Source organism: Centroberyx affinis, unplaced genomic scaffold (assembly GCF_046629955.1).
Source record: "Centroberyx affinis isolate AG114_WGS23_722 - 3 ecotype Tasmania unplaced genomic scaffold, CSIRO-AGI_Caff_v1 ptg001058l_1, whole genome shotgun sequence".
NCBI classification, from domain to species: Eukaryota; Metazoa; Chordata; class Actinopteri; order Beryciformes; family Berycidae; genus Centroberyx; species Centroberyx affinis.
In genome coordinates this window covers 1,003,917-1,030,592 of record NW_027279609.1, presented here as the reverse complement: position 1 = coordinate 1,030,592, position 26,676 = coordinate 1,003,917, and the positions used below count along the sequence as shown (strand labels likewise).

Sequence of the window (26,676 nt, the reverse complement as noted above, 5' to 3'; positions counted from 1 at the left end):
GTGCCAGACTTTCACCATGTCAAGTGCAAAGGGGAGGGAGAGAGAGGATCTAAAGATAGTTATCCTGCTAGGCGATTGAAAGAGGGGTATGGAGCGCGTGGCCAGACCTTGTAAAAATGACACAGGCAGTGAAACTCTAAACTATGAAGGAAAATGATGACAGATATAAAAACACTGATGTATATTATCTACCTTTCTGTGTCCTCCTGTCAGTCCCCATGATGTGAACTTAAATATAAAAGAATTACTCGAGCACACTGGTGTTCTCACTTATTCTTGTTTTATGAGGAAAAAACACCAACGTTTCCGTCAACAGACCCTTTTCAGGGCATCAGTGATCCCCATGATATGGACATGGTAAGATAGAGAAGGAAGGAAACCAAACAAGAAAACAAGAGCAGGAATGCAAACACTGCCTTTAACGTTAGCGGTGTAGATACTATTAAGTAACATAAGCAGGCATGAGTTGAAAATGCACTCCTATCACACTAACTCATTCATGTCAGAGAGAAATTAACTACACAGTGATGATAAAAAATACGTGTATTCCTATGACTTTTTCTATCTACCATACACACTGTTTTCATATTCACATACCTTGCTGTACAAATGGACTATTTGTTTTTTGTTTTTTGTTTGAAAATAATGGATTTCCCCAAGGCTTTTCCCATTCTGGAAATGTCCTCAATAAATGAAACAATATTACACAATATTATCAGACTGACTGCCTATTTATGGACAATGGTCCATAAATAGGCCCATTCAGATAAACAATATGCAATTTACCAATGAATTTGAGAAAGGCCATAGCTTATCATAAAACTGGTTGAACTCCACAACAGATTGTCCATCATCAGACTATCTATTCAATACTTGTTCGGTGCAGGTGAAACCATGTCTGCCAAGGCAATTTAACATCAATCAAAGGGGGGCATCTCTAATGCTAGAAATTGTATGTTTTCATATTTTGAATTCAAATTGAATCAAATTTGGTTCGCATGCTCTTGGGCTCTAGTATGAGTCAAAATGTAAAGCTTGGTTTTGATTGTAGCATGTGGCTGTGGCTTATCACATAATGACAAAGAACTCAATGTGTTTGGGATATCATAAAACTACATGTCAGCGCCTCTATTTTGAACATGCATAAAAAGCATCATGCATAAGGGATCATTTAATCTAAAACTGCTTGAAAAAGTAGGTATTCCACAGAAATTGCATATCCAATTGATCTTTATCAATATTACTAATTATGGGATGAATTTAAACATTTACTTAAATAATGATGTTCAAAACTGAGAAAAAGAATTGAGATTGGGGTTCACATATTTTTCCACACCAAGTAGACTTCTTGGCCCTTGTTGGAAGTCAGGCAGGAAATGAACTGCACAGTTGTATTCAATCAACGTCAGAGGCTGTCTCTCCTAACAATCCCTCCTAATGACCATGGCAGGTCGTGAATACTTCTGCTGATCACATGGCCACAACCCTGCCACTGATTTGCGGTGAAGGGAAAGAAAGGATTTCCCAGTTTTATTCTCAAACAGTTCTTCTTCTTTGCAAGGACAAGTGAGCGTTGCGGGCAAATTAGCTTGGAACATTGAGGTTGGACAGGCGGTAATCAAATTTGTAACGATCCAAATTCTGCTGATTTAGCATAGCAGTTATAAAATGAGGAGGCACTTCCTTTGATCCGTTTTGGTAGAGGTGACATTCAGCAGGGGAGCAGATGAGAAGGGACCCCCACAGCTTAGCCTTTATGCATGACATTGTTTTTCCATCTGGTAAGGTAAATTCCAGCCCGGAGATATTTCTGCTGAATTTACCATTTTGGCTGTACACAAACCATGGTTGCTGTTCTTCATACTGTACAGTTCATCTTGGATGTCATGAATTGAAAGAAACATTAGCACTATTCATATGTAATTTTTTTTTCAGATTGGTGATTTTTAACAGCTTCTGCTTTATATTTCTCATACATACATTTTCAATTCCATTTCACATAACCTTCTGCTTCTACTCTCAATGTCACTTGATAATGTTAGTGATGTTACATCATCACTAACTCTTGTGCACCATGTTAGGGGGCCATAAGACACAGGATCATTGTATTGACTGAAAAATTCTGTAAAGAAAAGGATGTTTAAGAAGATGAATAGTGGTCATTTCTGTGTGTAATTGCAGGGAAACCCTAATGCTGTTAAGACAAAACACAATATTTAATTCATATGCCTTTTGCTTTATTCAGAGAACTTCAAAAAACAATTAATATTTAATGCATAGGTTACTGCTCTATTCAGAGAACTTAAAAAAGCCCAGACCAAGCATACACGCCTGAGCAATGGAGCAAACAGAGCATCTGCATCTGTTCCCCAACGTATTCATTTAGAAGGATCAAAGTTGAGTTTTCACTCTCATTTTTCATTTCCACATATAGACAACATACTTCACCTCCTCCTTGCTCTGTCTTACAGTTAGAGCAATGATTGATAGGTGCCATGTCTTACCAACTTATCTGGAATTTGGATACACAAGGCTAAAAATCTCACAAATTAATACAATGGCATCAGTGGAAACTAGCAGCTCGTTTACCTTGAGTTTTGGAATTCTGCCATACAAAAAAGGGGAAAACGATATTTTAGTGTCCTCTCATATCATCTTCTCATATCATCAGACAATAATACAAGTGGGCACAATAGAAAGGGAATAGTCTCACATTTCTAACAATGCCTTATTTATATATCTCCTAACACGATAAACGCCCACAACAAGAAATATTTATGTCATTATTTCTGTATCCTGTGAAGCCTATAATGTGTGAATAGAATAGAATGGGGAGAACATGGTTAGAAATGTGACATCCTTCCTAATAACCCCATCATGAGGTCATGGAAAAGTGAAGAACATGGCATTACCCCCTTTATAATTTTACCTCATTATCTAAATGATCAAAAGTGACTACAATACCATAAACTCAGACACTTTGTACCCAAAAACATGGATTCTTGAACAAATCATGAAATGTAATGTTTTTGTAGGGTTGCTTAAAATAACAAAAAAAAGGCTTACTGATCATTTATCAACAATAATTTAAAATAGTTTTCAGATATTAAAGGTCATTAATACCAAATTACTTTCTCTCTCACTCACTTTCTCTTTCACTCTCAAAAATGAGCGTACCATTTAAGCAGCTGGACCAAAATCAAAACAAAACGAATGTTCCCTTTTGTAGAAAATGGCGCGGAATTACTAGGAAGTGCAGGAAAGTGGGTTTTATGAAAAAAGGATTTTCTGGGGAAGGACTCACAGATCCCTCTAACTCATCCCACTGCTCTCCCATTTTACAACAAACTGTAAGTAGGAACCTATGACGCCAAACAAGATGGGTGTGCAGTGTACAGCCTCAGTTCTATTATTCACATGCATTATACTAGTGCATGCCATTGTATTTAATCCCATCATTTAACATGAAGAGTTAAATTGTACCCATCACCTCAAATTCTAAATTTGGGTATTTTTTAAATATTTCATCTCTTCATCAAATCACTTTGGGAATATTTTTCTACGGTTACAATTCAGGATCACTTCTTGGAGTTTTCATGCAAAAATCCCTCCAATAAAATCCTGGCATGTTGAGGCAGACCAAGCTTGTTATATTTAGTCAGACAGCAAGCCTACTGCTAATGAATGCTGCTGGCAGGGTGTCTGTGAGCCCTGAGGATATTACTGTGAACACTGGTAATGTGTGTCCTCTGTGAGTTCGGAGGGAGCAACACAACAAGCAAGACAGAAAGACGGACAGACAGGCAGGCATACAGAGAGACAAATGGACAGACTGACATTTGCAGGGGATGGACTGAGGATCTCATTTTATTCAATTTCTTTCATTCGTACATTAATTGAAAGCCATAGAAAACATAATCAAAGCGAAAAACAAGGGATTGTGCAAGACAGTTCAGAACCAAAAGCATTTGGCTTCTGATAAGCAGAGGGATTGATAGACAGAGGAAAAATAATTGCCTTACTTTGTCTAAAAGAGAACTGTCTCACTGGTGTGCCTTTCTAAAAAATATTTGGAACCCTTTTAAGAAGAGTGCGGCATACCTCAGGGTGCCAAACTACTTCCCTACCTTCTCTAAAAAGATTTGATGAAAGATTTTTGTTTTTTTAAATGTGGAGTGTGGTTTCAGATTATGTGTTGTAAATAGTTTCGAGATTGGTGTAAATTCAAAGATAACAGGGAAAGCACCGTCAAGCTCAATTTCCTCCAGCACATGTAAACACGCGGCTGTCTCTCACTCCAGAGATGGTCATTGTGAAATGTCACAGTTCTACAATAGCTTTTGGATTGTTAGATAAGTTTTCCTATCAGCGAGTCTCTAGTGGTTAGAGAGTTTTATTGGTGGGCAGTTGTGCCTTGGGGCACCAGAGCTTTTGCTGACCCAGCTGGCCAGTGCAGGCTAGAAATTGTTATATTTTTGGCTCAAGACAAAAGTTTATATCATGGATGGCTTTCTGCTATGTGAGCAAATTACAATCCTCCAAGTTGTCTCTAATCTGATCAATCTATTCAGCTAAACCCTGGTGTCTCTGCTATACTGCCGCTGTTGTGTTATGTCGGTCCAATCTCTGCAAGCTATTTCAGTTTTCTGCTCACTGATATGCACAAATGCACACACACGCATGCATGCTAACATACACACACACACACACATACGCACACATACACACACAGTAAGCATGTTTAACCCCTGGGCTTACTTCTTTTATCTCTAAGTGGGTACCACTTCATATATTCTGACATGACCAGGCAATGAACTTTAAATCACATCAAGTTGCCTTCTCTCTTCCAAATATCCATTATATGCAATCATAAGAGGTGTTAGTCATGTTTTACTTCAATGTGATGAATGTTCCTGAATAATGGCCACTATAAATACTAGGCTGATTGTGATAGTAGTTTCTCTTGGTGTTAAATGTCCCTTTGGCAGAATAGTCTATTTCTATAATGTCAGGCTGAAAACGACGTCAGCCTGGGGCATACTGCCCCCTTTTAGAGATATTTCAAGGAGCAGCCATAAATAAAATTACAAGCTGAAGGATAAGGTATGGTTCAGCTTTTTGGCAAAGACAGTTTGTCTCTCTTTCAGGGTCGGACTTTCAGTGCAACACTCACATAATCCCTGTGAAGAATGAGGAGGGCGTGGTGATGATGTTTATCCTAAACTTTGATTACATCCTGGATGAAGGAAGTGACGACTCTACAGAGAAAATAAACCACACATCCCCCACAAAGTCTGATCAAAGTGAGTACTCTACTTTACATATATATATATATATACTTAATTCTACACCGCATATATATATTTACATTTAGTATACAATGTTTCCTCTGTATTCATTCAGCAGTGGTGCATGGTGCACCACCACAGTAAGAAAATTACCACCACTGCTAGAGAAAATGGGAAATTGAAATAACTGTATAATTTAGCTGAATTTTGTATTAAAACATAAAAAATGCAACTCTAACATGTAGTATTGATGTGTTTATTATGATGTCCAAAGCAAAAAAAAAAAATTTTTAGCACTGCAACCTGCACTAGAGCCATAACTGGCACCAAAACGGGGACAAATCAGGAACCAATGCAAAACATTACCCCCAAGCACCACTGCTGATTAAAATCACTAGGGAAACACTGGTATATACAGTATATATACTGTATATATATATATATCTACTGCCCCGCAATGGACTGGCGACCTTATACATGATGGCTCCCTGCCTTTCACCAAATGCATGCTGGGATACACTCCCCACAGATACCCCCCCCCCCACACACACACACACACACACACACACACAACCCCCCAACCCTGAAGAGGATTAAGTGGATGGAGATATTATCTTATTTTTTTCTTGATAACATTTATTACCTCAGATCATTATCTGGCAATGTTTTTCCATTATTTAGATATTTTGTGGCCATTATGTGCTCATTTATCACAACCACATTGATTTCCAAAAGAGGCTTTTGACAAACCAAAAGTAACCATATCCGCTTCTTTTTTTCTGGAAAGTTATTTCATAGCAGTATCTTCTGGGGAAGAGCTTATTCCACCTTCTAAACTGAATTATGGCATAACGCAGTACCATTTCAAAAGATTGACTCAATTTTTCTCACATTTAGCACTGCATCTGTTGTGACATTTTTCTTCAAGTCTCTTCAAATGAGACTTGTGCCTGTTTTGTGGGATGGTACCATTCCTAAAATACACTCTCCTCCTCAATAGAAGGACAATTACATAAGTGGATGGATCTAATTGAGATTATTCATGCAGATTCTCATCTACATCTGGTAGACTCTAATTAAGTAAGCACCAGAGATTCAGTTTCAATTCCCTGCAATGCCTGGTGTAATTTCCAAACATGTTGCCAGCTTCTGATTTCCCCACAAAACTTTGCATTATTTAGTTTGCCAGCACAGTACATTTTACATTTGCATTTTTTACAAAATGGACTATATCTCAGTGTAGAGAGTAAATGGGCTGTTCATATAACCTGATCTTCATTATTGAAAAACATTACATGTTTTTTAGCATTATGTCTGTTTAATCACTTTTGGGAGTACAGCATATATTCCACATTCTTTATTTTGATTTATTTGGGTCCCATGTGTGTCAGGAGGTGTAAATGTCAGTGAGACATTCCTGCTCCTTTCTCATTGGAGGTACTCAGCATCTCTTCTCACTGAGCAAAGCACAGCTATCCACTTCACTCACCATGAATTCCTCCAAGGCACTGGCATTCTGCTTGTGCTGTAGCGTGTGCCTGCGTGTATATAATTTGTGTGTGTGTGTGTGTGTGTGTGTGTGTGTGTGTGTGTGTGTGTGTGTGTGTGTGTGTGTGTGTGTGTGTGTGCACGTGTGTGTGCTGCTAACGTTACTAATCAGAGTTGATTGCTTGTGTCCATGCTTTGCTGAGGGGACCTGTGGCTAGATGAGGCAGATAAACATATGATGTGACTGAGCAGTAACTCAGAATCCCGACCACATGCACACATCACACTTAAAGTTTGACCTTCACATTGTCTTTTGCACATGAAGAACAGCCTTTAAGGTACAAAGGTGTAATTTTACTTGAGTTTGACCAATATGGGTCTTTGAAGGCAGATACCGGTATTTTTGTATTGAAGCTGCCAATAGCCGATATTCTGACGATATTCTCTATCTTTCCATTTGACCATTTTCATGCCAGAAAATTAGTGTGTTCAGTGTGTCCCCCAGAAGTTTATTCTTGTCAAGGTGGAAAAGCCTCTGAAACAGTATTTAAACCATCATGCAAAACTAATTTGTTTAACTAATTGAAGTTCCTTTCAGGTTATCAGCTCTTTAAGGCAGGGTGACGGACCCCTCCTATTAAATGGTAGGGGAAAATCTGGGATACATTGCTTTTAAATTAAGCCACTAATAAAAAAAAACATTACTGAATAATTAAATGAATAAATAAAATGTGCAAGGGAAATAAAAATTAATTGCAGGTTTCTATGTGACTGCGATCAAGGAGGAATCTCCATATCAGCGGTGACTGACAGGCCAATGTCCAATATTTATTATAAGGCCAATATCAGCCTGTAATATCCGCAAAATGATATACTGGCCTAACCCTAAATTTTATTGTACTGGCCTCATGTGAAAAGTGATTTTTGGGACGATGGGTGACTAATTATAATCCCTTGCTGATAGTAGGCTATAAGCCGACAGGTATCATAGCAACTAACACAATAGAGAGAGCCTAGCAGAGAGTAATCCCTATTTCCCCAAGCCGGCATCCTGAACACAGCATTCAGCAATTTTAACATGCCGCCGAGCCCTGGAACCAGATACAATACTTACAAATTACTTGGTGGAGAGATACATTGTTCTTTACATGGATGCATCTCTCTGCCATTCATTTATGGAGAATTGAATGCCTCATACTCATGTACAGGACAATACAATCAATTACTTTAATTTAGAACTTCTATTGTCAGATAGGTTAACTGTGTGTAGCCAAAGAGCGTCCTTCTCATTATGCTTCCTCTCTTTGAACCATTTAATTCTAATTTCATACCGAGTTATTCCAACAGATAAATAGCTGCTGCATGGGATGGAAAATTAATGTTTTTAGAGTCAATGACTCCTGGAAGGCTTAATGGTACAAATCAGTCAGGGCCAGCTAGCTTCCTTTATGATAGAATTACACTACAGCTGCAGGGCAAATACAGAAAACCGACTCTTATGTTCTCATCTGTGGTTTCCTGAAAATTCATTAGGATCTATGGGCTAGATGGGATCTATTAGGCTCTAGAAGTGCCCATTATCATCAAGTAGTTTTTCTTATCCCTAAAAATTTGAGACCTCTAGATACTACAGTCATACAGGCACATTCAAGGAGTAACAAGTATTGTGACAGATTGAAATGCGGAATTCAGAGTACCTACAGCAAACACTGTCAGTGTGCAATGGTAAGATAACCTTACAATTTGGCCATGGTCCTAAATTGGCCACTTAGCATAGAAGGCTTTATGAATATGGTCCCATTAGCTTGTACAGAACATGTTGAGTGCATCCATACAATACCAGAATATGTTGTTGAGATACTGTATGTCTGGTGTCATTATAGAAGAGTTTAGCAATCATGAGCAAGTGATCCCTGGTATTATATTTCACAGGGTGATCAAACAATTCCTTGAGCAGCTCCATAGCAAATTGCATGTTATTGGACCAGACCTTCCAATATTACAGTATCTCATACAGGTATTGCATCTTATTGGATTGGTATGGGCCAGACTTTCCCATATTACAGTATCTCATACAGGCATTGCATCTTATTGGATTAGTATGGGCCAGACTTTCCCATATTACAGTATCTCATAGTGGTATTGCATCTTACTGGATTGGTATGAGCCAGACCTTCCCATATTACAGTATCTCATATTGGTATTGCATCTTATTGGATTGGTATAAGCCAGACTTTCCCATATTAAAGTATCTCATACAGGTATGAAGTAAGCTTAGAGCCAGCGAAACAGTGTAGATAATTCTCAGTGTAGATAATTCTCTCTGCCTACACAGAAGGGGCGCAGAGGGGGGTAGTCAACATCTCCTGCCAGCCCAGGATATCATCAAGTTCCTGTCCAGGAAGCCTGTTGAGTGTCATGACTCCATTGTAAGCTAAGGTTGTTGTAACATCAGCGCATGTGGCCAGGGAATGGAAACAGATGGCAATGACATGATGTAAGGAGGGTGCTGAAGGATGGCTGCCTCATATTTACGAGTGAGACAGGTCTCACTTTCACCCTCTTTCTATTGTTAATGAGCCAAAACCACCACCCTATCCCAAGGGGCCATTAACATATGCTCCTGTGTCCACTCTGAAGATGTGACTGTGCACAAAAATCAGGCTCCTGTCTCAGATTAATGAAGCAGAATAAATAGATAATGCAATCTGCTCTTTCCCTCAAGCTATTGGACGTACAGTACATACAGTATGTTTGATTCTCCTTGATTTTTCAAGTAAAACATCTAAAGCTTCAGTATACAGACTAGGGAGATTATTGCAGAACCAAAAGTTATCTCCTGTTCTCCCTCTATTTGATCAGGGGCACATAGCATATGGAAATCCAACAATACAATATCACATAATCAGGGAAATGATTGTGAGTGTGGCTCTCCACTGGCTGCACTGTAATGACCTTTGCATTTGCTGGAAATGGGTCTGAAACACTGTGATTTGAGTGTGATATCAATTCCCACTGAGTGAGCAATAGATCTTTTAAATACCATTTTCCACTTTTCCATCTATATTTATAGCTGAAGAAAGCTCCTTTTATCTAACTATGATTTTTATTCTCTTGTATGTAAAAAAAAAAAATGGGTGGATAACCTTTTTCATTATTGGTTTTTGCATTCATTTTTATTTTCTAGTGCTGCACACCAACGAATAAAAATGCCTTCCCATAATCTTTCCTTGATGTTTAGGGAGGAGCAGATTCTTCCGATTCCGCCAGGCCGCTTTGAGCCTAATGGGTACCAGCAAGCAGTCTCTTCCACAAGAGGACCCAGATGCTGTGATGGTGGACTCGCCCAAAGAGAACGAGGACTCTGTGCCCCTGAGGAGCTTCCCCTCGCCCACCAAGGGCAGCTGCAGCCCCGCCGAGGCCAATGACACGCATGCCCTCATCGGCTCGAGCCACCACTCTTCCCAGGCCAGCGTGGGTCCAGAACCGCTCGACCACTCCTCCCCTAAGCACCCCTGGGAGAAGCTGTACCAGACGGAGCAGCACCAGTCCTCTGCATCCCTGTCAAACACCTTCCCCAGAGGCAGCATCAGCAGCATGAGGCGAGCCTCCTCCGTCCACGACATTGAGGGCTTTAGCTCCAACTCCAAAAGCCTATTCAGGGACCGCCATGCAAGTGAAGGTATGATAGCATCCTCTATAAGTAAAACCTCCCCTCAAACCAAATTACTTAGTTAATGATTTAGAAACAGAACTTTAGTTTTCTTAACTTCTCTTCATATTCCCCTTGCCTTGTCTGGATATAATTGTCGATTTATTACAAATTTAATCCAATCTGCAATAGCATTATCTGCATCCACAGATTTGTTTCTCCTTTATCTGCTCTGACCACAAAATACTGCTTTTAGACAATGGTTGCCGTATCAGAGGTAACGTGTTCTCTGTCCATGCTTTCAGTGCTCAGCACTGCTTTGAAGCATGACTTTAAAGCAAGGCAATCAGCATAAATGCTCATCAGAGATCCACTTTTGGTGGAGTAGGTCGAGTGGGCCTACTGCATTTAATAACATATTACGATTGTATACTTAGTCCAGTGTGGTGATTTTGTCATGTCAGCAGTCTTAAAAATCCTATAATGTATGCACATCCTGAAACGAAAGCTTGCTGCCTGCACTCATCAACTGCTTATCAAAAGCATTGCTTTTAAATATACCTGCATGAACAAAATGTCTGTATTTGAATGAACAAAATGCATCTAAATGAATATGTCTCTACTTGTCATGGCTTGGGATTCTGCAAAAACCTTTGCCTCCTCCCATTATTCCTCTCTAATTTTATTCAGGTATTGCACTGACCAGAACTCAACAGTATGTTACAGAAACATTTTAAAGTACATTCTTGTAAAATTGAGAAACCAGTTGAATGCATCTTTTTTTTTAACTGCAAAGTGTAACTTCTTAATTTTTGCTTGCTGAACTGATTTTTATGTCCCGCCGCTATGGTACATGGTATGCTGGACATCATGTTATCATGGTGACGTCTGTTTGTCTGTCTGTCTGTCTGTCTGTCTGGCTGTCTGGCTGTCTGGCTGTCTGTAGACACATTATTGTGAACGCAATAACTCAAGAACAGCACATGATAAAAACGTAATCGTTACACCACAGGATCCCTCTATAGAGTAGATGTTGTGATTAGATTTTGGACCACTTAGCCGCATACATTTGCATATTAATAAGGATTAATAAGGTTTTCTTTAAACTTCTATAAGTCATTAATGCTTTAATATACAGAGTTCATATTATACCAACCAACCATGTGTTATATGAGACGAGTACATTGACATAGATTAATGCAATAATTAGCTTAATTAATTACCTAATTAATTAATGACCTCATTAATTTTTTATATAATATAAATATATCATGTTCATTATTTTGGGACCTTAGGCAGCTCAAGTGCCTCTTGTTATACTACATTCATACCGTATACAATATTTCTATCAATAAAGACAGACTTCTGAGGAAGCCGAAGCAATTCAAAGCCAACAGATGGTGACAACTCTGGCGGTGACTGTGTGTTGTAACCTACTGTCAACAGATGTTTACCAAGAGTACTGTTATTCTACAGTGACTGTTATTTTTCCCAACCCACCAGGCCCTTTTAATCATCTAAAGTCCAGTTTACTTGGCTCTACCTCTGACTCCAACATCAACAAGTACAGCACCATCAACAAGATCCCTCTGATTGCACTCAACTTCACTGAGGGGAATGATAAGAAGACTCATTCTCCACAAACATCCGAGAAAACCATCATAGCACCAAAGGTCAAAGAGAGAACTCACAATGTCACAGAAAAAGTCACACAGGTGAGTCAGTAAACTCCTCTTGACTTGATGTTGCGGTATCTACTCTGGAGTGCTCCCTCCTTTGAAAATGAAGCATGTTTGACCCATTGGCCCATGGCATTCCTCACACTGATATTATTTTGATTTAGATTTAGTTAAGTTAGGTATTTAGATTTAGTCTTTATTTAGAAAACTCACGTTTTTAGTGCGATTCGCTCTTGTTTTTTTTTCTGTGTTTTTTGTGATATTATATTGATCCCCCATAGGAGAAATTCATATCTTTGCTTGTCCCTTCCACATGCAAGTCAAAGTGCAGGGTCAGTTAAAGTTTAAAGCTCCTGAAGATGTTAGGGATTCAGTGTCTTGCTCAAGGACATTTCAGACACACGGACACTTGCTGTTACGGGACTTGAACCTGGGCCAAGGACTTGCCAAGGACCTCCTCTGAGAGTGCAGATATTCATCACCATCTCTAAACCTATTGATTCCTGTATTTCAGCTGATGAGATTATATACACACACAATATACACTCCTCTTTGTTTGTTTGGGCTAAAATGAATAATTCTGACACATTCTGTATTTATTCTGTGAATGGAAATAACCATGCACTGCAAATTTGTAAGCTCCGTGTGGAGGTCTCACCTCTACAGCAAAACACTGCTGCCAGTATCCTCTAGGCAATGTCAGCAACAAAACAAGCACAAGAGGAGCCGCAGAAAGCTTATATTTAAACTTCTTTCAACAAGATGAGTCATCTTGACAGCAGTAATGCAGTCAAAGGATAAAGCTCTCATTCATAAATGAAGACCCACCATCATCATAATTAAATGCTCTGCCTCCCTGCTGACTGTCAGTAGTTTGGAGACACACCGCAGAGATGTGAACATTGCATCTACTTCCTGACTGCTAGCATGGTGAAATCTATAATTCATAGACTGAAGATAAAGGAATGTGCTGAAATAACGGAAAACAAAGACCCTTTGACCTCTTTCACACTCCTGCACTATTTTCTGCCATAAGGGAGCCTTCTCTTTGTCTGACACAACTTATTAAGCCAAAAGAGAGGAAAGCTTAGCCTTCCTGAGCACACTGAATAATTAACCATCGTTAAAACAAATGTTTGCTGAGCAACATATCTTTATTGAATATCTGTCAGCCCAAGGGCTATTACTTTTGAGTAGAGAACTGATTATGAAACCTAAAAGGTTTTTGTCCATTCTACTTCAAGTACATTCACTTCCACCAAGAGTACAGAGTGTAAGCCTTGCAGATGCGGAACAAGTCAGTGACAATCACATTATTCATGGTGCCAGGACACAGGCAATTTTCCTGTCTGTCATATTGGAGAGGAAGCTTTGTCCTAATACTGTTTGACTGCGGAGCACTTACTCTCAGGTTTGCTAAATCATACTTGCTGTCAAGTCCTTCTGGAGGGTACATTACCTGGAGGGCTTCAGAAATAACCAGCTTATAAGCTAAGTGAACTTGAACTGTCTTGATCAAACTGCCAAAAGGATGATCAACAGATTGATTGTTCGTTTTTACCTCAAAGAGAAACAATGTCAAAATCAAGTGAAGCAAGTGATGGCAAGCAAATCTTTAATATTGCCAATGGTCTAAGGCAACTTGAGACTAAGCTTAATTGCAAAGCAAAGGAAGTGAAATTTTCTGACACAGTGTGATCAAAGTGGAGCAGAATAATGAGGTGATGTGCGTTGTGAGTCTTTACATACAGTGTGTAACTTGTGTCCCCCTCTTGCCACTCCTCCAGGTGCTGTCACTAGGAGCTGATGTGCTGCCAGAGTACAAACTCCAGACACCCCGCATTGACAAGTTCACCATCCTCCACTACAGCCCCTTCAAAGCTGTGTGGGACTGGCTGATCCTGTTGCTGGTCATCTACACCGCAATACTCACTCCCTACTCCGCTGCTTTTCTTCTCAATGACCGAGAGGAGCAGAAGAGGCGTGAATGTGGATACTCCTGCAGCCCTCTTAATGTAGTGGATTTAATAGTGGACATCATGTTCATCATTGACATACTCATAAACTTCAGGACCACTTACGTAAACCAGAATGAGGAGGTGGTCAGCCATCCAGCTAAGATAGCGATCCATTACTTTAAAGGCTGGTTCCTTATAGATATGGTGGCAGCGATCCCCTTTGACCTCCTTATCTTTGGCTCAGGATCAGATGAGGTATGTTATCTCTAATGCATGTCTTTTTCACGTGTTTTCTCTCCCAGGGAGCTTTGCTGCACATCACTCCAGCCATGCTTGCACTCTTATCCATTTACTAAGTCCAGACTTGTGCCCCTGGGCCACTACTTAAAGCCTGAATCTTTCTGTCTCGGCTCTGAAAGGATTACTTTAAATTGCATGTTGTTGTGTTTTCTTTTTTTTCTGAATGGTCCTCATTCTAGAATCCATTTACACGGATTAATGGCTTACCAAATGGCAATCAATGATGCATTTATGTGAGGAGCAAGCCAGCAGGGCTGTGTGCACAGCTTACATGCAGATGTGAGATGGCCATTGGTAGGCTGGCCGCCAGGCTTGCTGGCTTGTTTGTTGGTAGGATATGTCCCTTCAGGCTCTGGATCCACTTCAGTGCTTTATCGTGCTTTGTAGGCACTCCATTACACCAGAAAAGCTCCTGATTATAAACCATAATCATCTTTTCCACTGCTGCTGCTACTGCTGAGTCAGTGCAGTGACTGACAACAAACCAAAAAGAAACAACGCAACATCAGTTTCCCTCATAGAATAGAAACATTGCTTGGAATAGACTGGATATAATATAATTAATTGCAATTAGTTGCAATTAAAACCCATTATCCTTCACCACAGGGAAATCAATGCAAGCCATAACTGTTTGACTGCATACATACAGGAAAAGTAGTATCTTTTTTCAGTTCTGTAAATAGGATAGCAGATACAGTAATCACACGCTGATACAATTGTTATAGCTGGTAATCAAACCTTTACAGTTTGGTTTATAATTTCTAGGTTGACCAAGCAAATCCCCTCTCAACTGCATTCTGATTTAGAAAATAAAAGCAACTCAGATATTAGCAGATGGTATTCTCATGGCTCATTTGATTTGGCAGCTTAATAAGAAGGTTTTACTCTTCAACAGCTTATGGAAAGCTTTTGATTAGACCAGGCAATATATTTTAAATAGATTTTAATCAATGTCTTGTTGCTTTCAAAACAAAACATGCTTGCAGGCAAATTGAACATACTGTGAGAAGCATTCATGCAAAATCAACATCATGTGGTGTAATAATAATAATAATAATGGAGTAATAATAATAATGGAATTATTTTCAAACTGCTACACAGTTTGAGTATAGTGGGAAAGAAGTTGAGTGTTTTGTCGTGACTTGTAACTCGTGGGAAGAGGGGGGGTTAAAGCTACTGTGAGCAATACTATACACATTTGCTTGTACAGGTTAAGCTTTCATTAGATCGCAGATTACAATGTACACACTACAGAGGACATGGGCACTAAATATAGATTTGTTATAGAAAAAAAATATCTAGAAGATGTCTCATTCAATTATCCCACTTGGGATTCACATGAAAAGCTTGGCACACTGAAGCCTAACCTTGTCCTTTTACATTAAATTAAATCCCTGGTTCATGCACTATAATCACTGCTAATTTTAGCTATTAGGATGAGTCTAAAATAACAAACTGCATTGCAAAATATGCCCATCTTCTCAAGTGGTATCTGGTCTTAATCATAATTTTGTTGAAACAAGTCAAAATACACCCGTGGGGTAAAAAGATTAACTCGGCTCAGTGAAATTCAACTAATCTCAAGAATTTTCTTGATACAGGTGAAATTATTCTGTGAGTGATCTACCCAATGTAAAGATATTGTTGTTTGTTTCAAGGAGATTCTTTAAACAACTTGAACTGCATTGAATCAAGAGACTGAATGAGAAAAAATATCTCACTCCACTGGTGGATTGATTTTGCGTTTCACTTGTTTTAAGAAAAATAAGACTAAATACAAGATTAATTGACTGGTTAAGAAGGACATTTTTGCCGTGTACAGACATTAACTCCACTTTCCAAGGCCATTCTGTAATTGTCAGGTAAATAAATGACCAGGCTACAGTGGTAAGTGTTGCTGAAGCCTTTCTTGATGAGACAGAACAAGCAGCAAACTCCCTGGGACTCATTCAGTGTGTGTTACTGCCTGTTCATTCTTCAATAAATGAGGATTTATCTGTACACCGCTGGTGTCTTCACTTCAGTGTTAATTTGGCTTTGACCAAAGAGCCACAGGGAGTTGCCAGGATAGAGTCTTAGCCTATTTAGTTCACTGTTGAGGAAACCATTACCTGAGTTTGTGAAATGAAGTCTAGTGTTTTGTCACAGATGGAGATTTGTTGCTAGCTAACAAAACATGCTGGCATTCATGGCTGGGGTAGATTTGCAACAAAATAAATTGTTTCTTCATGAGAGACTTGCATGACAGATGAAAAGTGCAACATATCATAATCAATTATAGGTTAGTGTATTGTAAAGTAGAAATTGACATTTGCTTTTTTGAGCATTTGGATTTTGATTCAACCTAAAAACTTGATTTTTGTGTGATAAAATTACTGTAGCACTATGGTTAGCCAAACATACTAATATACAAACTACTATCACTAATAAAATGCCTTATTTACATTTTGTTTAGACCACCACTCTGATTGGCCTGTTGAAGACAGCTAGGCTCCTGCGATTGGTGCGTGTAGCCAGGAAGTTGGACCGATACTCTGAGTACGGAGCTGCAGTCCTGATGTTACTCATGTGCATCTTCGCCCTCATTGCCCACTGGCTAGCTTGTATATGGTATGCCATCGGCAATGTGGAGAAGCCCTACCTGGAGCACAAGATTGGCTGGCTAGACAATCTGGGCGTGTCCATAGGAAAGAGGTACAACTACAGCGATCCTAGCTCTGGCCCGTCTATCAAGGACAAGTATGTCACAGCACTTTACTTCACCTTCAGCAGTCTGACCAGTGTGGGCTTTGGAAATGTCTCCCCCAACACCAACTCTGAGAAGATCTTTTCTATCTGTGTCATGTTGATCGGCTGTGAGTATGTTATGGTCTTTTATCGTCTTTCACAATGGATCCATTTTATTTTCCATTAACAACTTTACTCTGTGTTTATCTATAGCATAGTACCTGTAATGGTAAAAAACATAAACTCATTCTTTTCGTGATCACACTCTTCTGTGTTTATAGCAGCATTTATTCACATTCACGGTTCCTGGTGTTGCTGAAGCAAATATGACTCACCTCATGTCTTGATCACTGTCTGTATTTCAGCCCTCATGTATGCCAGTATATTTGGGAACGTCTCTGCCATCATCCAGAGGTTGTACTCGGGTACAGCCCGCTACCATGCTCAAATGTTGCGGGTCAAGGAGTTCATCCGCTTCCACCAGATCCCCAACCCGCTGAGGCAGAGGCTAGAGGAATACTTCCAACACTCCTGGACCTACACCAACGGCATTGACATGAACACGGTAAGAAACAATGATAAACACATCTAACTGCTACTGTAACTGTGTAGGATTCTTAGTAAAATTAACAGAGCTCAATGAATGATAATCACAATCTTTATGCAAAATGCTAAATAGAGCTTTCTTTCTCTTGTCTGCTTTTCCCCTGGATTAACATCTCTACATTGGTAAGAGCAGGAGGTACATATTTTGTTTTGTTGCCATCTTCATGGCTTGTGTCGCTGTTTCAGCATTGTTTAAATTAACATCACTCTCATCATTATCCTTACAGTATCAGCATTATAAATTTATAGAAATTATGCATGATTTCCGTATGCATTAGTGCAAAAATAGTCTACACACACTGCACTTTTCATGTCACTGCTATAGCACATTTACATATATTAGAATAAAGAAAACATGACAGTAAATTGTATTGCACAGATGTCTCAGGCAAGATGCCCTTCTTCGGCATGCAATACAGGGAATGGTTTCAAATATTCAGACCAAATATGAGTGGGGGAAAATGGAGTAATTGAATAAATGAATAAATGTTTGCATACATTGAAAAATAGCGGATATTGGCAACTTTTGTCAAGATTCCCAACTGTACATTTACGTGCAATAACTTTATCGGTAACTTCCTTTTACAGTCACCCGGCCGGTATTATTGAAGTAAATACATGGTAAGAAAAATAAATTCAGCTTTCTTCAAACTGTGATGCTTAAAAATCACAGCTGAATTACTTCAAAGCACCTCTGGTAGTACTAGGAATTCGGCTACACTTTGTTAGAAATTCCTCCTCTATCACCCATCAATTAAAATGTTGTAGGCACTGAAAGCTTATATTTCCAATAGACCAAGCTTAACTGTGTACTATCTAGGAATTATTGCAATACTTTCCTATAAATTAGCTTCTCATTCATCCTAATTGTTCATGGCTCTAGTTTATTATGCTCATCAGAGAAACTCTATGAAATCGTTTAAATGTAAGTTGTGGTGATTATATCAATAATGACTCATACATTTTTTTAAATACTGGGTACGAACACACCGGTCTGCATCGGACCAGAATTACAGCTGGAATTGCCACAGAATTTTCTAGTCTTAGTACTTAGGGTGACAGTAAAAGGAAGGAGGGTTTACCACCCTTATAACGGTGAGTATAAAAATTTGAGGCAGACACATGCAGTGCTAAATATGTGGTATATCTCTATGTGAGATAAAATGAAGGTCTATAAACTAAAGTGTTACATAGGAATCTGGTGAAAATGCACATGTTTAAAAGCCACATCTACGCTCTATGTGATTCATGCTATGTAAGATTTAAAATGTCCTGTGGATATTGGATCCATTTCATTTTGGAGTTGTGGTGTTTTTGTGAATTGGATCATCATCATAGCACATTTTATTCTGTAATATCTTCATGAATTCCTGAATATTTGATACAAATCTTGCTTGACATATGCACTGAAGGATTGCTAGAAACATCTGTGCATCTGTAAAAAGTTCCATTATTTGTGGTTATTTAAATTAACAAACAGAGAAGAACAGTTTGTTTTTTGTACTTTTATACATTATATAACAATGAATGCATGCAGCCAATTCTTTCTCTTAAGGTGGATGCACACTTCAAGATTTTGAGATTCAGCCCTAGTAAGGCATTACTTAATAAATGCACTTGGGGCATAAAAATGGCGACCTTCTGGTTTCATTATTCATCATCATTACTCATACTTGTCACACAATATTTCACATCCACACTTCAACTTCAGGTGTTTCCAGTTCAGTCCAGTTCCAGTGGGGGTTATCAACAATCTTTCAATCTCAATATAAAAAATATGAACCTATTTCAATTAAGAAATGGTATATTGTCTGTCTACGTTTTCACACTCAATCCTTTTCTTACTGTACAATATGGATCTTTTTGTGGTGTAGACGCATGCTACTGTGTACCAACTGTGTATCACTCAGTTAAGTGTTTGTTTTCATGCCATCTCCTCATCTCTGTGTGCCATTGTCGAGCTTAACTGCAACTTTTCTTTGTGAAAGCACTCTCATCTTAAAACAATAGGGCATTTGCTACACATGGCTTGCACAGGACTGCATCGCCTGTCTTGGCAGAATGCTTTTCCATATGCATCTCATCCAAGGCTATCAAACGGATCTTTGTGTGCATCTTACACATGGATTACCTCTGCATCATAGGTGTTAAAAGGCTTTCCTGAGTGCCTCCAGGCGGATATCTGCCTCCACCTCAATAGGAATCTTCTCCAGGACTGCAAGGCGTTCCACGGAGCCACCAAGGGCTGCTTGAGGGCCTTGGCCATGCGCTTCCAGACCATCCACGCCCCTCCAGGAGACACCCTGGTCCACAGCGGTGACGTCCTCACCGCTCTCTACTTTCTGTCCCGCGGCTCCATCGAGATCCTGAAAGATGACATTGTGGTAGCCATCCTTGGTAAGGCAATCCCTTCTTGATCATGTGTTACTGCCATGGTAGTGTAACATCCAAGGGCGATTACTTTAGGTAATGGAGCCTGAAGTATGATGATGGGCAACTGGGGAGTGAAAGAAAAAAGGTTGACTGTGATTTATGTCCTTTATGAAAGCTGAGAATATTCAATGTTAACTGGCACAAAAACTGAAAAAACCTGTGGATTCTGTGCATTATGCAGTATGGCATTTGTTGCTTTTAAAACACTGTTGCCCCACTGTTGACTTTGTTTACATAGTGATTTATTAGATTGAATTATTTTTTCACTGAGAAATGTATTGTCGAGTTTTTGATACAAAGACCAACCATATAACTTCTAAAATATTTGTTTCAGTTTGTAATGTTTATGATAGATTAACAAATTTCCCAAACACTTATGTTCCATCTACAGCAGAAGTTCTACTTCTACATATAAAAAAAGTCTCTAAAAGATTTAAAAGGCAGGAGACAAAATGGATTGTGGGCTTGTTTCTACCCTCATGATAAGAGTATAAGCATATTTGGATAATCTTGGTCCCTCGGCAAAGAGTCAATTTAATTAGGGTCCCAGACTGAAAAAGAGTACAGTCTTAAGTTTGTCTTAAGTCCACTCTACAGTTTTTCTGCTGCCAGTAAAGCTATAACAATATGTTGTACTTATTAATGCCAATAAAATAAATGGCAGCTAAGTGGTAAAAGGAGTTTTTGATGACAGTGGAACAAGTTGGAGAGATTTCCTTCTCCTTTGCCTCAAGATGGGTTTCTTTTTTGTTTGACCTTTTGCCAATGTCTGTCATCAGTATCATGAATTTAAATGCCAGTGATCTTACTCTGTTGTTCTCAACCTCTCGAGCTTGACCATCCACTGAAAGGTGTGAACAATTCTATCAGATACATCTATGGAAGTATTATATTATCAGTTACATCCCTATTGTATAGAAGATCTCTCAATTGAATGTGTATTGAATGTCAACATCAAACCTGTTGGGATTCAAAACCACCTACTAAGACCAAACACAAAACCCAGATTCCACTGTTTGTGGTCCATTTTGATTAAAAAAAAAAAAAAACAGGACAGGACAGGACAGGGTGGTTTAAAGTGATATTATGGTAATCTCAAAACTAGTTTGGAATAGAAAATTAAATGGCCAGATGTTACTTTAGCAACATAACTAATTCCCTGCTTTAGTGAAAAACCTTTTAAGACATGATTAGGCAAATCTTTTTGCATGGGAAATTTCCCATTTCCCAAGTGAAAATTACATTTTCACTTTTTGCATTTGAATTGTCTCTTTGCATGTGAAATTAAGTTTTCACAGGTAAAAACAAATAAACAACAAAACACACTTTAAACCATTGTATTCACATGTGAATACAACGTGAATACAACATGAAAAATATTGTTCACATATGAAAACCAGCATGTGTCCAAAAAGCACGTGTGCTTTGAATTCACTTGTGGGTTTTGACGTGTCTCTTTTTGTAAGAGAATTAAATCTGTAGGGGGTTTTTTTTGTTTGTTTTGTTTTTCTTTTTTTTCTGATCCATTGGATTGAATGATTTGAATTATTGATTTTCATAACTTCCAACTCAATTTAGGATGCTTGATATTTGCAAGTACGCAGAGATGCTACTGTAATCAGCTCAAGGAAGGATAGGCTGTGTGGTTTCCCAATGGAGACACACTGTTCAAACACAGAATCACTAACAAAGAGGTGCGGTGGGACTTCCATTACAATAAAATGTGTTTGGTCCTTTTTGAGCTCTTCACACTTGAATACTTTTTAAACCAGTTATCTAAACCACATCATGTTCGCACATTTTGACAAGAATGGCAAGGTATACCTTCCCAAGGTTCTGTCTTTTAGGCAATAGGTTGTTCATGTGACAAGCTTGTGCCTCTGACATTTCTATTAAGTGGCTCCATGGAAGACTGTTTAGCAATTTCAAAGAGCACAGTGAAATGGCTGTCATAGCGTTGCTTTACCACTTTTTTAATAGCACAGGGAGATGAGTTAAAGCTGCAAAAAGGGATTATGAAAGAGGGCTTTAAAAGACAGTTCTGTGTAAAACAATTGTCAACTCTAAATTTGAAATAATGTTTTGTTTCTGTAATAGACTGATGCTAAATACTCATTACTCTTATTAGTGATAATGTTTTTCTTCACTGGTGTACCACAACCAGGTGCTACGGGCCAAGCCTGGATTAAAATTGCCATTATTCATGAGATGAATGCTCTCCAAAGCTGCACCTGACAGAATGGGGTCTGAGCTTAGCAAAAGCTGCAGCATCACACAAAACCCATTATTAACAAATACACTGGAAAAAGTCACTGATCTCAAAGATCAGGCTCATTTATATTTGATACAAAAATAATGCTCCATCAGCACCATTTTGCACCAATTTGTTTATAAAAACTTATGTTATTTGTCTGTTGCTACCTACAGTACAGTCCCAGCCCCTATTTTGAGGTAGCAGTCAGTCCTTAGTCCTAAAACATTTTTAATTTCTCAAAGTTTCGGAAGAATAACAGTTAAGCGATGATACAGAAGAGATGGTCTTGGTGGGATTCCATCCTTGGTCAGTAGTATTGTTCCAGAGGTGAGGAATTAGTCTCTTACGTCACCGTCTGAGCAGATGACCTTCTAAATCCTTGCGGCGAGAGCTGTATGTGGGAGATAGATTGTACAACACTCTGTGTGACGCTGTCTTCTGTGGTAGAGAGGTGTCCGCTGCCTGCTGTGATGGGCAGACTGGAGACCAACACACCAACATCTCTTTCACATGAACCCCTACTCACAGTGTTGGCATTTAGTGAACCCTGGCACCAACAAAGGCCTTCTTCATGATGCCCTTTAAACTACACTTCTAGTCCTTTGGAAAATGCACCCCCATTTCTACAAAGCAATATATTTCATTCTCAAGTTTGAAACCGAGGCCTATGGTAGATTTTACGACGTCTTATGAGTTTGCTGAAGAACTGACTTCATTATGTGGTAGCCATTATCTACACAAATATTCCCTTTGAAGTACACAACAAGTAAAGTATGTCAATCACAATCAAACCCTTTTCTCTCAACATCAAAGATGCTTTGAGTTGGCAGTTATTCATCAGCATAAATAATGGATCAGAGATAGCAAGACAACTGATGTACAGACCTGGGGAGAGTATCCATATGGAGAAAAGGCTCTCTGATTTTCATAATCCACAAAAACAAATAGATATTTTTGCCGTCTTTTCAGTCAGTGTGGGAGAAATAGTTAGATAAGTCCACATAGAAGACATGACACAGTCAAATTTTCTCACTGCATATTATGCATGACTACCTGTAGATGTCATTGTGAGTAAATTTTGCGTCATTTTTACCTCCGCCAAGGACGTTATGTTTTCAGTGCCATTTGTTTGTTTGTCTGTTTGTTTGTCTGTTAGCAGGATTACGGAAAAACTACTGGCCCGATTTTCATGAAACTTCATGGAAGGGTGTAGCATGGGCCAAGGAAGAACCCATTACATTTTGAAGCGGATCCAGATCCGACTCACGAACAAGCAATAATAGCACGAACCTTGGCGGAGGTCTGCGCTCTCCGAGTGCCCTTCTAGTTTCAAATTGCCATTGAATAATTTGACAAGGTGCACTGTCTGTGTGTGTGTCATTACCAGGAAAAAATGACATCTTTGGAGAAATGATTCACCTATATGCCAAGCCTGGAAAGTCCAACGCTGACGTGCGAGCGCTGAGTTACTGTGACCTGCACACCATTCAGAGAGAAGAGCTGCTGGAGGTGCTAGACAAATACCCAGAGTTTGCTGACTTCTTCTTCACCAACCTGGAGCTCACCTTCAACCTCAGAGATGATAATACCAAGGTAGATAATATTACTGTGGTATTGTGGGACCTTTGCATGTCTAATTGATGTTGTTCATTGAATACAATATTTACAGTAGCATGGATTTTCCCTTTAAAACTGTCTTCACAAAGATAATTAAATTATTAGATTTTACTTGTCTAACAGGAATTCAGAATTCATCATTTCAATAACATATTTGTCATTAATATTTGTATTAACTAATTAATGCTAACACTCACATTGGTGCAGGCTACCTGTTCCCAAGGCTGCGATTCAGATGATGAGGGCACTAAGGGCAGGAGAAGGATCTCCTTCACACCAGATCTACCTAAAGGTGAATAGAAACTAATCTGCAGTCTACATCTTGTATTTTGTGGATGCAAAATTGTTCTTTGTTATTGTTCACTGAGCACTGCTCCTTAAGGAAGGCTATTCTCTGGGGAGCAGGGTACAGTGTGTTCCACTGACTCCTGTTGATTACCGTTCCACAGGGGAAAACAACAAGGAAGTGGATAAAGACTCTGGGAGGGAGAGGGACTCTAACCCGTGCCTAAAGGGAGGTTCAGAAGACCGCAAGAACTCAGGGAAAGATGAGCTGCGGTCTCTGGGCTCAACAGTCCTGGGTTACTCCTCGGCCGATGCCCCGGTCCTGGGCCTAGACTCAAATCTCATTGGACACATCCAGGTCAGAGACAGCTTGGAGAGAAGCCCATCTTTTGAAGGTAACATGCTTTGTTCTATCTTTCTGAAAATGTGTACATAATCTTTACTATTTTGACAGAAGCTCTTAAAACCTGTTGGTGTGTGAGTTGAATCGCATAGCACCATGCTAATCCTCAGTTAAACCTAAACCTAAACTCAAACCTTACTAGACAGGTTGTGTATCCTATTTCTAAAGGACTGGACAGCCTTGATTTCCCAAACCGTGCAGCCAGGATGGTACAGTCCCTCAGTATCCACACAGAAATGACATCATAGCAGCTGGATCATGAAAAAGGCCACTGCTGCAGATATCCGCTTTAAGAGGATCATGATGAACATCATCCAATTATTCCAGCGTCATAGTCATCTCGCTATAGTAGGAAAATAGGTCTATGGATTGGCTGTTGAGTCAGTTGGTTGGTGACATGTATGTGTCAAAGTGGTCCACAACAACCCTGTTGCAGAAAATCCCAATAGACAGTTACACCTGTATGAATGGAGCAAGCTTCAATGACAAAAAAAATGTGTATTCATCAAATCATGCTCATAGTAAATCCCTGACTAAATCTCTATGCTTGAATTATGCAGCCCTACAGTAGTTCCCATGAAACAAATATTATGGGAAGTCTCAGTGGAGCCAGGTTTTAGTTTTTTTCAAGTTTTAGTCATAGTGTAGGTCATTTTTGGAGGCTTAAGGAAAATCTGTCTTACACCCATACATCACATGCTCACTCACTCTACCCCAAATTCATAACCTGCTTAATTATTCTCTGAGGAATTTATTTGCTTACAGATCTAGAATACCCTTAAATAACTGCAGAACCATGTCCAATTGCCACATTACCCACCTCGACACCTGAGTTAGATGTCACAGGGTGCTTTAAGGGCATTTCTAGACAGCTTCACATATTCCTAATAAGACTCGCTAGCCAACCAATACATGAACAACAGCTGGGGTTATGGAGGTAAAACGTCAGTAAATTGCTGAGGGACATACCGCATCTATTGTTGATCTCCACTGTTAGAAGTGTATTGAAAGTAAGACCTCCTGAGGGCAAAGGTAAACACCATCTATTGCGGTGGCACACACAACAAAGCCAGCAAGGAGTATATATACAGCACATCATGGTAGCCATAGTTGTGCAAAGCCACCTGCACAGACTGCTGCACCAGATAATATAGTCACACAGAGCTAACCATCACTCTGTTTAAAATCACAAAAGGGGCTCAGCACAAATCAGTGCACAGGGAGCTGACTACTAACAGGTGCCCAGTAGAGATAACAGCAGGGTTAGATTGCTAGCTGTGTGGAAAAACATTGCGTTAACAATTTTCCTGCAACAAGGGCTTGATAAATGACGACAAAGAACCAACACGCAGCTCTCCTGTAGAGATTAATTACATTCTATTTCAGTGGTTTTTTGGTTTAGTGATTACCTTGCTCTGACCCACATGTGAGGTTGTAAAGTATGTGTGTTGGTTTCTCTCTCCAGATCTGTGCTGTGATAAATGGGCCTGTAAGAAGCCCACAGACTACCTGGATGAGTCAGCACAGTTGCAGGACCTGAGAGGGGAGGACAATTCTGCCAGTGAAATCACATATGGAGAGGTGGAACAGCGCTTAGGTCAGCTTCAAGAGCACCTAAACAGGTACATGTTTTAAAATTTATTCTAATTTATCCTAATATATCATAAACCATAAAGAACCCCCAGATTATGAACTTCACCTGTGTATATCATCAGAGTGTCAGTTTGAAAGTTTAATATTGTTAGCATATTGCTTTTTTCCTTCGTTTGGGGTGAGATATTGTTATAAGCCCCTCAGGGGTTCTTTGTGTCATAGCACAGTTTGTATTTCTCTCATTTTCTTCGCCCTTTTTCAGAGTTTTATCATTTATATGATGAAGTCTAAAGGAGAGTCCAGTCATTTGACTATAATACATCATCAAGAATACAGATAATTACAACCTCTGAAACTGTAGAGGGCAAAGAGATAAATAACAATTGTGGCACT

At 39.2% G+C, this 26,676-nt stretch overlaps 1 protein-coding gene across 1 annotated transcript in view; it reads left to right on the top strand.

Moving 5' to 3' along the window:
- The window catches only part of LOC139647169 (voltage-gated inwardly rectifying potassium channel KCNH7-like), a 36,020-nt gene that overhangs the window by 5,790 nt on the left and 3,554 nt on the right, over positions 1–26,676 (top strand). Inside the window, exons 3-14 of the mRNA XM_071523021.1 lie at positions 5,148–5,303; positions 10,018–10,458; positions 11,932–12,143; positions 13,895–14,320; positions 16,821–17,220; positions 17,458–17,657; positions 19,843–20,095; positions 23,773–23,978; positions 24,210–24,294; positions 24,452–24,576; positions 24,646–24,682; positions 26,156–26,312. Of these exons, the coding sequence (XP_071379122.1) occupies positions 5,148–5,303; positions 10,018–10,458; positions 11,932–12,143; positions 13,895–14,320; positions 16,821–17,220; positions 17,458–17,657; positions 19,843–20,095; positions 23,773–23,978; positions 24,210–24,294; positions 24,452–24,576; positions 24,646–24,682; positions 26,156–26,312 (2,698 nt within the window). The remainder of the gene's footprint in view (positions 1–5,147; positions 5,304–10,017; positions 10,459–11,931; positions 12,144–13,894; positions 14,321–16,820; positions 17,221–17,457; positions 17,658–19,842; positions 20,096–23,772; positions 23,979–24,209; positions 24,295–24,451; positions 24,577–24,645; positions 24,683–26,155; positions 26,313–26,676) is intronic.